Consider the following 15,126-nt stretch of genomic DNA (forward strand, 5'->3'; position numbering starts at 1 on the left):
ATCTTTCATAATGATAGTCATATATATATATGCCTATCTCTAAACATTTCATATGATATCATCATCATCATCTTTAAAAATATTCCACCTTTTTGACTATTGGCTAAGTAAAATAGGAAGGGGAAGAATGTGAAGTAATTTAAAGAAATGTCCAACAACGATTTTGGTGAAAACCAGTTAATTTCCTTAACTAAGTTATGCAGAAAACTAGACTGATCAGACAAGTAGACTTCTTGATCATTTCTAATCATCAAAGATTTACCATAAAATAACTCCATTCCTTGTTTCAAGATTATACTACGTAAAAAAATTAAAATCTGTAATTTACCATGGTATCATACAATTATAAGCATACAGTGAAATATTTCATTCCTTATTCAATTTAATATCAGAGGAAATTTCAAACACACTAGCTTGGCCATATGGCTGGAGTTGAGGATTAAGATGGGCATCCTTTTATACTAAAGCAAAGTTTAATCCAATGTGGTGCTGCACCAAACAGAGTGGATACCACAGTCAAAAATAAATGGAATGTTCCTGTTATCCATCTAGTAAAAAAGTAAAAATATTCTTGAACCTCATATTTGTAAAAAGATAAAAGCATGTATGAAAAATCCTTTTGAAACAATAAAGCCCTATCAAAGTACAGTACTATCTTGCAATGGTTATACATTTTGAAACTAGGTTATCAAACTTCATATTAGCCTAACATGATTGCTTCCATTTTACTGGGTTGTTGAAATCTTAGAAAATTAGTAATGCCATACAAAGAAAGCAAAAAAAAAAAAAAAGTTAGAATAAGCAGCTTCTTATACCTATCCCTTAATATGGAGTTATTGTGAAGCTTCACATCCTAGTTATATAATCCCGGTCCCAGTTTCTATGCTTTTACATAGGTCAACTTTAAAATAGGATTTGGTGCTGTGGCAGTACCAAATAAACAAACTGCCAACCGTGTTTTTTTAGATCAATTAAATATATATATCAACAACCACATAATATTTATAGTTGATAACAGACTCTTAGTCCAGGCTTTGGTGTCTGACCTATCTGGATATAAATCTAAGCTCTGACACTATAGAGCTGTGTGGCCTTCTGCATATTGTTAATCATCTCTGAGTCCTATTTTTCACATCTGCAAAATGGACACTGGTACAGAAGACCTGGTAAGTGAAATAATAAATATAAATTATCTAGAAGAGTGCCTGAAATTTAGTATGTGTTCTATGAATGTCACTTCTCCATCACAGAAATATACATTTCATTTCATTTTTAATAAAAGTTATAGTAGACTCTTACCAATTGTTCCTGGATCAACATGAATTCCATTGAAACGGTCACAGAAAACTCCTTCTGAGGCTCTAAGGAGAATCAGGAGCTTTTGCTCTTTTCCTAAGGGATTTTCCAAAGTACCTGTTTGCAAAGAAAAGTAATTTAAATTAATTTGAAATTAAAAGAGAGAGGAGGAAATTGTGATGTAATTTAGAGAATGCAAAGTAGATGCTATCATGTAGACTATACACAGAAGAGCCAATTGTCACATGATGAAATGAGAAAAGGGGGGAAAATGAGATGCAGTAAACTTCTCTGAGGTAGAGTGGATTGCTGTTCAGCAAATATTCACTCTTCTTTCTCCATTCAGGAAGTGTATACTTTCCTAACTACTAAAATTTAGCCTGTCCTAGTGACTTGTTTCGGCCAATGAAATTTGGGTAGAAGTGATAGTAATACCAATTCTGAGTTGATGCTTTAAAATACTTTGCAAGTTTTCACCAGGTCATTTGCTATTATGTTCCCTGTCATAAAAGGAGAATTCCTTAATGACATCTAGTGCCTGAATGAAGGCATAGGTAGCAAAGCTGAAGAACACAGAAGCTGCAACTGATTCTAGCGAAAATATTTGTTGTTGTAAGCCAATGAGATTTGGGGAGTATTTGTTACACATAATTACAGCAAAACCTGGCCGATACACTGTCTATGGCTGTATCCCCAAATTGCTTTACATGCATCTTAGCATTTAATCCTCACAGCAATCCGGAGAAGTAAGTATTATTATTATTTTTTTAAGTTTATTTATTTTGAGAGAGAGCGAGCAGGGGAGGGGCAGAAAGGGAGAAAGAGAGTCCCAAGCAGGCTCCATGCTGCCAGTGCAGAGCCCGACATGGGGCTTGATTTCATTAACCATGAGATCCTGACCTGAGTTGAAATGAAGTCACGCTGAACTAAGCCACCCAGGTGCCCTAAGTATGATTCTTAGGTCAATTTTAAATATTCATACATAACAAGGCTAAGAGGTTAAAGGACTTGTCCAAATTTATCCAACTAGTAAGTAATAATCTGAATTTAAACAATGGTGAATTTGAACAGTTTCTGCCAAGTGATTATTAAACATGTACTGGGTCTTTCTCTAAACCAAAATTATTCTAGCAGCATATGAAGAAAATCCATTCAGGATATGAAGGTCAGCACGGCTTTTGGCCTTAATCCATCAATGCAAACAGAGGAGTTTGGTCACTTTTGCAGCATACAAATTGGGGAATTTTGCTGGACTAGTCTTAGTATTGACCTAATGAAGGTTATTTACTTCAGAAAATACATCTTAAGATACAGAAAGTATTACAAAGAATTCGTTTTTCAAGAAGAACCTGGTGAGAAGATAGTTCCCAAACTATATACTGTATCAAACAGGCTGACAAAGAATATCTGTCACCAAATGAGACTTTCCAATTGAGAAATCCCTGAAAACAACCAAAATGAGGCTGCTGATACACTATGAAGTTACTAGTGAACTTAAAATTGCCTGGTTATCATTTTGCTTAAGCAGTTTTTCAGGGGGTGTAAAATCATTCTCCTCCATTGACATTCCATATATATACCTGGTTAGCCAAAAGGTTCCCATGTGAGTTGTGAGTTTGCAGCTTGCTACATCTTTATGGTCTAGCCTTCACAGCCATTAGTCTATGAGGCACTGTTGAAAGTAAGCCTCAGAGAGGTAAGTGAATCTGCCTGGAGTCAGACAGTGGGTCAGTGGGCAAGGATCAGACCCCACAGCCTGTTTTCCCAGTGAATTGCTGGAGTACACTGCTGTTCCAGGTAGGAATGCCAATCCTCAGCTGAGTGACTAATATATCCTCTCGGCCCAAACAAAGACGTGCTAGAGCAGAAAGAAGGAAAGCAGGGGAGGAGGAGAATGTTAAGAAAACATGTGTGGTGTAGCTCTTATCTGGCAGTTTTAAGTCTGTCCAGTAAGCCGTTTTCCAACTGTGATTTCATTTATTTCACGGAGGGTAGTTTAGATTCTTGGGGTGGGGGGGTGGGGAATGGCCTAGCACTAAACAGATACCAGAGAGAAAAAAGTAGGACAGTTTTTGCCCTAGAGAAATGTATGCAGAGTCCCACAAAGAGAGTTCAGCGTTCCTCTAAAATCAGAGATTAAATCAATTATGCAACCCCAAACTGCAGCACATGTGAGCTTTCGCAGAAAGTCTGGGCAAGATTAGTCTCTGCTGTGATATTCTGATATATCTGAAATGACCAGGGTTTGAATTTTTGTTGTTGTTGTTGTTGTTACATGGGGTAAGGGGAAGACAGGGGGTAGGGACTGGGTAGAAAGGAGACAAGAATGACCTAAAAGGGGGAAAAAATTATGCCATTTTAACATTAAAATGCAGCACCTCTTGAATTTGTAAATGCTGAGAATGGGAAGCCCTAAAGGCCAAGCTCCTCTTTTATTCTCTGATCTAGCAATCGAAGACAGGTGAGGGCTCTCACCAGCTTGGGCTTTGTCCCTAAATGACTGGAGCTACCACTGAAAGAAAGCTCTGGAGATAATACAGTTCCTCTCAGGTTTCCTTTTTCAAGCTGCTTCAAGCTGCTCTAAACTGTAGCAAAAAGCATTTGTCAACCTGGATGAATTTAGATACTCATAATAGAGGGGAAATCATTGTCATTGCATTGCAGAGAAGCCAGGTGTTTTTGCATCCACAATTTCATTTAATTCTTCCAACCCTCTGATGGATTATTGCTGAGGAAACTGAGACAAAGACAAAGAGAGGTTAGATAACTTGTCAGAAATTACACAGCTAGTAAGTGGTGAGCCTGGGCTTAGACTTAATAAGTACCATCCTAGGACACGTGGACATGAGGAACAGGAAAGAAGCAAAGGGAGGTTGCCATTACTTAGTGCGATGGTGGGCAATGGAGGGGAAACAATATGTTCCAGATGCTAAAATTACCTGGGGAGATGGAAGAAAATAAGTTCTGACATACAAAAAATAACTGTTATAACGATTTCAGGAATATGGTACAAATGGATTCCATGAACTTCAAAGGTAAGAAAAAGGGAAAAGAACCTTATACTATTTCATTAACTAAAGCTCTTTGATGGAATCAAGTATAAACCTAGTTTCCACTTAAGCCCACTCTCTCAACATGACTCTCCACACCTTGTAACTAAGCCAACACACACTGAATTACTTACTATTCCCTCTACGCTCTCTCCTCTGTGCACATGAGAGTCCCCAGGCTTTAATATCTCCACTGTTGTCTTAACTCCTGGACATCCCTCAAAACATGGCTCCACTGTAGTTTATGTCTAACAGCCTTCTATGATTTTGAATTAGATGCTCTCTTCTGTGAATAAAGATGTCCACACTCCTTGCTGCCCCCCCCCCAAAGAGCTTGTCCTGACAAAATAGTATGGAATATGGACAAAGGTGATTTCCCGGAGTTCTTTACTGCGGTGTTATCTATTTAAAATAACAAACAATTGAAAACACTTTGAAGTAATAAATGATTGGAAACCACTGTCCATTTAGATTCCCTTCCTTTTCCCCAATTTCCTTGACATGCTCAAAAGCTGAGTCATTTAAGTCTTTAACACACCAAAACCCAGCTCTGATGCCACCTCTTTTGGGATCCTTCCTTGTCAGCTAAGATTTGGTCAAGTGTCCCCTTCTATGGCTTATGTCACTACATCTAAACTGTGCTGTAACGGAGCCTGCTTAGGAGTCTCTCTCTCCCTCTTTCTCTGCCCCTGCCCCACTCTTGTTCTCTCTCCAAATAAATAAACTTAAAAAATAAATAAATAAAAGTTAATACATAATGTATTCACTCACATACTTGTAAAATGTATAAAAATCCTTAAAACTTTATAAACAAGGGTGAGCTAACTCACTTCTATAAGCCTTGGTTTCTGCAACTTTAAAATAAACATAATAATAGCATAACTTCATTGGGAGTTAAATGATGTACTGCATGTTAATAATACATGGCACAGTGTCTACGTATCAAATGTTTTAAATGCTTTTAAAAATGTTGGCTCTTAGTAGTAATGATGGGAAAAATAGTAGCAGTAACAATGAAGAAATGCTAAATTTTATAATTAACATTTAAATTTACAAATTAAGAAAAACAAGGTGAGCCCTTCCCAACCAGTAATGTTCTCTTTCTAAAGTGCTAGAAACTAGACATTTCAATAGCAAAAATAATAGGCGAATACTTATTTGAATGTCCAGCCCACAGAACTGCAGGAAATACAATTAAATTTATCTCCAACTCAAACACTCTTAAAATAGTTTTCTAAACAAGGAAACAAATTATTTATTCAGTCATTTATTCACCTATTTGCTTAAAATAATTTAGTTTTTCCATGCAAAAATAATTAAATACTTAAGTTATTTTATTTATTATATAATTCACTATTTAATTATTTGAAAATAATCAATTTCTAAAGGAATTTTACTGTTATTGTGATGGAAGTTCAAGAGTCCAAAATATAGTTTCAGAAACACTGATTTAGAAAATATTAAAATATTAAAGACATTACTGTAAATGTGTTTCATAGAAACTGATACCCCAAAAAATAGAAGAATCATTTCTTGTATCAATGTTTTGCTTATACACACACACACACACACACACACACACACATATATATATATATATATGCTTATTATTATATATAGTGTGATGTTTATCTGTCAGAGAACTAGTATCCATCTAAAGATAAAAGAGATATTTCTGTGTTTAAATTCATTTTGAAATATGTATTATTTACATTGGCTGCCACTCTTCTCCAAGACTCAAAGAAATGAATTTTGGTGTTTCCTGAACTTGTAAAGAACAAAGCTTGTATGCTTTTGTCCTTATAGTTAAATAAATACAATATTTAAAAGTAACATCCCGTTTGTGTCACTTTTTAATTTTATTGCATAACTAGTAATTTCATTAGCAAACTGTCAGTGTAAACAAAAACTGATTTCTTCACTCATGATCCATATTAGCCAATTTATAAATGATCTCTTTTGCAGATATTTATGTATACCTATGGTAATATTTACACATTAAATGTGTGGTTTATTTGTATTTTCTAAGCATAAACTTGAAAGAGGATATATATTTTTTTTAATTTAATATATTATCTTTAAACATCGCTACAAGATTCCCTGGCTACTGAATGAGTCTAACTACTGGGTATTGTGGCTTTAGGCTAGAGGATATGTTTTAATCTACACTTTTCTCTGGTTTGTCTCCTTTTTATTACTTAATCATCCAATGAGCCTTACAGAACTGTCAGTTTGGAAGGCAATAAACTGTGTATGGATTTTTCTTCTTTAGGATTGAGAAAGTCCCAATCATAGAAGCAATGAAAGAAACTTCCATAGACCCAGTACTTCATTTCCTGACAATCAAAGTCATGTGCTAATGATGACCTTAGGCACCTGGCTACAAATGTGAGACAAGGCTGACAAATACCCATCACTAACTCTGCAAAACAATATGTGACACATTTTAAGATAAAAACCCAGTTCTAAGCATAATTACTGAGCAACTAGGCAGCATGTCATGTGACCTTGTTGTGACAGGCCATGGAGACAATGAACTGCCATGTCCTCAGGGAAATTGATGTGTGGGGCATGTCTGCTTACCTAGGGATCAAGGAGGGTTCTATTAACTTTTAAAGACACTAATTATTACTAGTAATCCCTCTCTGAAATTCACCTACAAACCATCAGAAGAGAGTTTTCCATTTGCAATTTTATTTTTTGTTTATTAATTTTGATAGAGAGGGAGGGGGAGCGCATGAGCAGGGGTAGGGAAGAGACAGAGGGAGAGAGAGAATCCCAAGCATGCTCTGAGTTCTGCACTGAGTCAGATGTGGGGCTCAATCCCATTACCATGAGATTATGGCCTGAGCCAAAATCAAGAGTTGAACACTTAAATGACTGAACTACCCAGATGCTCCTCCATTTGCAATTTTAAAACTATGAGCTTAAAACACTCTATTGAGCTGAACATTTGGATGAATAACATGTTAATGTCATTGGTATCTAAGCAAAGAACACATTTTAAAGCATAGGAATGATGTCCTCTCTCAGAAGATACCAGTGTAAAAGATGAGTTCAGACATCTACTCATGGACAATGAAATGCAAACATTTCAAGCAATCAACAAACCAATGTTTATTAAACAGGCTTTGAGTTGGACATTTTTATGAGTTTTTCTCTCCTAGACAGACTAAAAATTGAAAATACTTCGGATTTGTAGAATATCACCCATTTTTCATTGTTTTGTCATTATTTAATTCCTTTCATACAGAGGGGAAAAGCATTGTAGTCATTTACACATTAATACTATAATTCCTTCTTCACAGATGTAGACATTTAAGTCTAAGCTAAGGATCTGAACATGTTACAAGAAAAAGGCATTGAGCTGAAAGACAGACTTAGATATATCCGTTCATTTATATATACACTAATCAGTCACACAGTACACTATCTGAACTCTACTATGTACTAGGCACTAGGGTCACAAAATGTCTAGTCTATCATAATAGGGAAGGTGAAACATACTACCTTGTAACAATAAGATGAATGCAATAATGACAATATGAATTAAGAGAATAGACCAGAACAAAAGACACAGTGAAAGCTACTAAATGGAGTCAGGAGGTGCTCACAGTAAAAATAGTCCTTGGGCACTGCCTTCAGTTGAAGGATGAGTATTTAAGGTAACTAAAATAGCCTCTAATCCTGGTCCTGGTCTTTATCAGCTAGGAGATGGGAAAGCAAATCAGTTATCACACAGGAGCTCAGTTTCCTTATCCATGCAATGAAACAGAGGATTCACAGAATCATTTAGGTCTGTGATATTACTGTTCCAAATCTACTATTAGAGAATGCTCCAAAAGTTGTAGAATGAGTTGCTTTACTAGAAATATAATCCAGCTCTCTAGAATTGCCATGAGGATCCTAAACTAATTTCTCTCTTGTTAATATACTTATGATATTATGAAAAAGTAACCATTTTCAGCATAATTTGGCCTCAATTGTATCTTTAAGACTTTAGAAAGCAACCGGGACTTTGCTTCATTTCATGAAACAGGAACCTTATCTGTCTTCCTTACTGCGGAGTACTCAAGTCTCAGAAAGAATATTTGCCACTGAGCAGGCCATCAATGAAGCAGAAAGAAACAGAAGGAAGCAAGAGGAAAGGGACAGAGACAGGGACAAATCTATATGTAAAACTTGGGAAAATCATATCAGAGGAATTATTTTCTCCTTAATATTTACTAATTTGCCACAAATTATCATCCAGAAGAAAGTTATTCATGAAAGCACATACAGGTTTAATGACATCACTCTTATATGGATTACTGTTCATTTTTAAACATGACATTTAATATGTTCACTTATACTTAAGATTACATTAATGCCAAAAAAATGAAGTTGTTAAAGAAATGGTATTCAATGTATTAAAAGTTACTGTCCCTAAAATAATGTTTTAGTTTTTTTCTTTGTTCCACATACAAAATAACGTTGTGTCAAACCTATATTGAACAGTCATTATAAAACAAAAATTTTAAAAAAAAGCCAAAATAAGATGGCCAGTTTCCTTTCCAACTTTCTTTGCTCTCTGCTAATTTCATACTAATGACTACTCCTTTTTTCTTATAAATTCCCTTCTTTGTTTCAATATATTATTTTCTTGTCACTTCATTTTCCTTCTCCCTGCATTGCTGTTTCTTTTCCATCCTCCCTCCTGAGCTCAGTTTCTTCTATCCGCCCTTTCTTTAACACCATTGGTACTCCCCCAAATTGTAGCCACTTACATACACTGAAATCAAATCTTGAGGTGTATGAGTCCACCTATTCAACAAAAAACTGTGAGGGCTTTCTATGTGTCTGACACTATTACAAGCACTTTAATAAATACTCAATTAATTCTCATACAACTCCATGAAATAAGAACTGTTATTATTCCCATTTCGAAGGGAAGGAAACTGAGGCAGAGATAGATCCTGTAACTTACCCACAGTTGTTCAACTAACAAGTGGTAGAAAGGTGATTCTAACCTCATACTACCATTGACCCAGATCTCCCAACCTGAAATGGGGCATGGGTTCTAAAAAACTCCTCACCTGACATCAAATTGCTACTACGTTCTAGTGACTTTTTTACACACTCGGTATTTCTATAATTAATTATTCCTTTTTATTTCCAGTGCCCTAGTTGATTCCTTTACAAGGTCTCTCCTGAAACGTCTTACTATCTTCTCACATTTTACTGTGACCCTTCCAATATACTGCCTCATTCCCCCCACCTTCCACTGCCAGGAGTGATCTTTCTAAGACCAAATCCAATTATGTCACTTCCTTACCTAAAACTATTCAGGGACTACCCTCCTCACAGCCTTCATGATAAAATCCAAACTCCTTAACATAATGTATAAGGCCAAAAAGCTTCACTTGCTACCACCATTCTATAAAACCTACAATGCAGACATACATATTCCCTATATTTCCTGAAGGCATAATTCATTTCCACAAAGATGTGCCTTTTGAGATCTCTTCCTTGATCTTTAAGCCCATCCAGGTTGGAAGATGGGACTCTTCCAATTATGTTTTTACTTATCTGTCTCCACTATTTTATGGAGACATTTCTTGCAAGCTAGGGTTCATGACTGATATTTCTGTATATCCAACTTCTCCCATAGTACTTGGCAAACAATAGGCAATGAGCAAACACATGACAAATTAAAGAATGGACACAAAAATGAAATACTTTAAGCTTATCTCAAGTGTTGTATCAGATTAATGAGATAATCACTGCACAAAGAATGAAACTGAGTTTGGCATTTGTGATGCAACTATAACCCTCTAAGCAAGGCTTTGATATTAAACTTTCCTTCTATTTCTATAGCATTCTATCTTTCTACTCTACTAAAAGTCAGTTGATACCTTCTGCCAGCACTAGTTGACTTAAAAGGACCACCAAGAAATATAATTCCACAATGTTAGGACTTGGATCAAATGGCATCAGACAGCAGACATATTTTGGCAGTGCTCTGTGCCAATGTCCACATCTATTAAGTTTGTTTACTAACCAGTCTTATTATCTATTTCATGTTGGGATTTCTTTAGGGTGTGGTAGAATTAGACAGATGGGTTGAAAGTCTTCCTTCAGGCATAATACATATAAAATTGGGCAGATGGGTTCTAGTAATCAACCTTTAGGCCTACAACACATGGACAAAGCAGGAAGAAAAATAATACACCACTGCCGACTAATAGGTAAAAATATAGTGGGGAATAGACAAATTTTAAAATAAAATTTGAAATGTATAAATCAAAACTGGAAAGTTTCCATGTTACTTCCCTTCAAAAGTATAAATTTTCAGGTAACAAGCTTTTATTATAGTAGTAATTGAACTGAGAAACCTAAAAATAATTTACAAAAAAAAAAGACCAATCTTAGCAATAGCTGTCCAACTGAAATACATTTTCTAGTCAGAAGAACAAGGTTCAGTTTTATTAAGTATTTCTATCAGTTAGCTGGATGAAGATTTTATAAAATATTAAATAAATGAGCAAACAAGCTTAATCTGAGAGAAAAAGATCAGAATTTAAAAGGATTTCCCCCTTGTGGAAAAATGGATTGAAATGATAAAAAGGTAAGTTAAAAAGTATTACATTTAGATCCCCCTAGAACTGAAGGGAAAACAAAATAATCCTTACACAAGTGTACAATGTAGAGATATGTATTAGAGGCAGGACACAAAAAAGAGTAGGAATTTGGGGGGCCTGGGTGGCTCAGTTGGTTGAGCTTCCAACTCTTGATTTCAGCTCAGGTCATGATCCCAGGGTTGTGGGATCAAGCACCGTGCTGGGCTCTATGCTGCACATGGAGCCTGCTTGATATTCTCTCTCCCCATCTTTCTTTACCCTTCCCCTGCTTGTGCACATTCTTGCTCCAATAAATAAATAAATAAATAAATAAATAAATAAATAAATAAATAGTAAGAATTACAGTTCACAATATAGTTGGCAGGACCAACTGCATAAAGGGCTGAACAGAGAAGGTAGTTCAATGTTTGGAAATATTAATAAAAAGATGGTATCTATTATGGTAGCTAGAAGCTAATTGTGCTGGAGAGCTTCTGTTGATGCCTCCGTTTTCAAAGTCTGCCTTTCTTTCCTCTGCTCAGTGCCCCCAGGATACTGTTGACCTGCAGGTACTACATTGAGCTCTCCTTCACTCTGAGCTCTGGTTGGCTTTAGTCAAATGAAGCACAAGCAGGAGGTGAGGAAACAAAGAAAGTGAGATCAAGGTTTTTTTTATATCTATTAGCTGTTCCTTGTACTGAGTTAGTCCCAGACACAAAAGGTCATGGTACTTTCTGCCAGTTATCTCCATACATCCTCTGCCATGTCTAATTCCAGCAATAACTTCTTTTTCTCACTCCTTTAGGGCAAAGGGTAGTAAGGATGCTCTGCTGTTACTAGCCCTGGGGAATTCCCCGTGCCATTTGAATTTTTGTGACTCTCTCCTTCATTAACATTTCCTCAAATAAGTCCAATTCAGTATGACATCTATTTTCTGCGAGCACCCTGACAGATAAACTGAAACATCAAATACTTATTACATGCCAAGCACATAGAAGAAACTGTTATGTTTAATGGTTTTAACATTCCTCCAAGGAAGTTTCCATTTTGCCATGTACTTTACTGCTGAATAAATGGATGTGTCCAGAGGGTAATTTGCTTAAGGTCAAACAGCATGTAGGGTAACCAACATGGATTTGATCCCAAGCCATTTGACTTAGAGCCCATGCTGGTCACTGCTATACTCATTTGACTCTGTCAGGGTCCACCCAGGAAAAATTCTTTCCCTCTGGCTTCATACTCTCATAGGAATTGAACAAAGTAGTGTTTAAAGGCAATGTCAGGGAGTGAGGGATCTCATAACTCTGAGATATGTGAACCGAGTACAAGTTTGTAAAATCTTTCTGAAAAGCAGTTTGACAACATGTATCGAGGACTTTAAAACATAGATTAATCTGAATGAGAAGAACTCCAAAGACAACCATAAAACAAGTAACAAAATGACAATAAGTAAATACCTATCAATAATTACTGTGAATACAAATGGACACTCCAATCATACAGTCTGGTCAAAAGACATGGAGTGACAGATGGATAAAAGGCAAGACCCATGTATATGCTACCTACAAAAGACTCATTTCAGACTTAAAGATACATGCAGATTCAAAGGGACAGAAAAACATTTATTATACAAATGGAGGTGAAAAAAAAGCCAGAGTAGTAATATTTATATCAGACAAAATAGCTTTAAAACAAAGACTATACCAAGAGACAAAGAATACTACATAATCATAGAGGGAATGATCCAACAAGAAGATATAACAATTGTAAATATTTATGCACCCAGCATGAGAGCAACCAAATACATAAAGCACCCATTAACAAATATAAAAGAAGTAACCAGTAATAATACAATAATCGTAAGGGACTTTAACACCCCATTTCCATCAATGGATTGATCACCCAAACAGAAAATCAGCAAGGAAACGGTGGATTTGAATGACACATTAAACCAAATGGATCTAATAGATATATTTAGAACATTCCATCCTAAATCAACATAATATACACATTCTTTTTAAGTGCACATGGAATATTCTCCAGAACAGATCACATGTTAGGCCACAAATCAAGTGTCAACAAATTCAAAATGATTGAAGTCATACCATGAATCTTTTCCAACCACAATGCAATGAAACTAGAAATCTACCACAGGAAAAAATGTGGAAAAAGCACAAATACATGAATATGAAATAACATTCTACTAAACAATGAGTGGGCAAATCAAGAAATTAAAAAGGAAATCAAATAATATATGAAGACAAATGAAAATGAAAACACAATGGTCCAAATATTTGGGATGCAACAAATGCTATTCTAAGAGGAAAGTTTATAGCAATACAGGCCTACCTCAAGAAACAAGAATCTCAAATAAACAACCTAAACTTATATCTAAAAGGAACTTAAAAGAAGAACAATTAAAACACCATATTAGTAGAAGACAAGAAATTATAAAGATTAGAGCAGAAATAAACTAAAATGAAACTAAACAAAAGAACAAATCAATGAAAATAGAAACTGATTTTTTTAAAAGATCAGCAAAATTGATAAACCTTTAACCACACTCTTCAAAACAAAAGAGAGAGAGAAAACACAAATAAATGAAATCAGAAATGAAAGAGGAGAAATAACAACCATATCACAGATACACAAAGTATAATAAGAGATTATGAAACATGATATGCCAACAAATTGGACACACTAGAAAAAATGTATCCATTTCTAGAAATGTATAACCTCCCAAAAACAAATCAGGAAGAAATAGAAAATTTAAACAGATCAATTAGCAGTAATGAAATTGAATCAATTATCAAAAAAATTCTAACAAAAAAAAGTTCAGAAGCAGATGGTTTCACAGGTAAATTCCAGCAAACATGTAAAAAAGAGTTAATACCTCTTCTCAAACAATTCCCCCCCCAAAAAAAACAAAGAATAGAAAAGCTTCCAAATTCATTCTATGAGGACAGCAGTACCCTGATACCAAGTACGACAGAAAAAGAGAACTATAGGCCACCATCTCTGATGAACACAGATGTAACAATCCTCAACAAAAGATTAGCAAACTAAATCCAACAATACATTAAAAATATCATTAACCATAATCAAGGGGGATTTATTCCTGGGATACAAGAATGGCTCAATATTTACAAACCAATCATTATGATACATCATATCAACAAGGGAATGGATAAACATCATATGATCATTTCAATAGATGCAAAAAAAGCATCTGACAAAGCATAACATCCATTCATGATAAAAACCGTCAACAAAGTAGGTTTAGAGGGAACATATGTCAAGATAATACAGGTCCTATATGAAAAAAACTACAAGTAGCATCATATTCAATGGTAAAAACTGAGAGCTTTTCCCCTATGGTCAGGAACAACACAGGGATGTCTACTCTCACCACTTTTGTTAAACATAGTACTGAAAGTCCTAGCCACAGCAATGAGACAACAAAGAGAAAGAAAAAGGCAGCCAAACTGGTAGGGAAGAAGTAAAACTTTTACTATTTGCATATGTCTTCATACTATATATAGAAAACCCTAAAGACTCTACCAAAAAACTACTAGAGCTGATAAATAATTTCAGTAACGTCAAAGGATACAAAATCAATATACAGAAATCCATTGTATGTCTATACACTAATAATGAAGTAAGAGAAAGAGAGATTAAGAAAACAATCCCATTGCAGCGCCTGGGTGGTTTAGTCAGTTGACTTCCGCTCAGGTCATGATCTTGCATTTTGGGAGTTAGAGCCCTGCTGTCAGTGCAGAGCCTGCTTCGGATCTTCCGTTCCCCTCTCTCTTTGCACCTCCCCCCTGCTCATGCTCTCTCTCTCTCTCAAAACTAAATAAACATTTAAAAAAAGGAGAAAGAAAACAATCCTCTTTACATTTGCATCAAAAATAATAAAATATCTAAGAATAAACTTAATTAAGGAAGTGAAAGACCTGTAGTCTAAAAACTATAAAATACTGATGAAAGAAAGTGAAGACAACACAAACAAGTGGAAAGATATTCCATGCTCATGGAATGGGAAAACAAATATTCTTAAAATGTCCATTTAACCCAAAGCAATCTATACATTTAATTCAATCCTTATCAAAAATACCAATAGCATTTTTCATAGAACTAGAAAAAATAATCTTAAACTTTGTATGGAACCACAAAAGACC

General features: G+C 35.3%; 1 protein-coding gene across 2 annotated transcripts in view; it reads right to left on the reverse strand.

Moving 5' to 3' along the window:
* The window catches only part of PKHD1 (PKHD1 ciliary IPT domain containing fibrocystin/polyductin), a 473,171-nt gene that overhangs the window by 164,723 nt on the left and 293,322 nt on the right, over positions 1 to 15,126 (reverse strand). For both annotated transcript variants that reach the window (XR_009263031.1, XM_058734233.1), the window contains exon 53: positions 1,300 to 1,413. Coding sequence is in view for 1 of the 2 variants with exons in the window: in XM_058734233.1 (XP_058590216.1) it covers positions 1,300 to 1,413 (114 nt within the window). In the remaining variant the exon portion in view is untranslated. The remainder of the gene's footprint in view (positions 1 to 1,299; positions 1,414 to 15,126) is intronic.

Source organism: Neofelis nebulosa, chromosome 6 (genome assembly GCF_028018385.1).
Source record: "Neofelis nebulosa isolate mNeoNeb1 chromosome 6, mNeoNeb1.pri, whole genome shotgun sequence".
In the NCBI taxonomy this organism is placed as follows: Eukaryota; Metazoa; Chordata; class Mammalia; order Carnivora; family Felidae; genus Neofelis; species Neofelis nebulosa.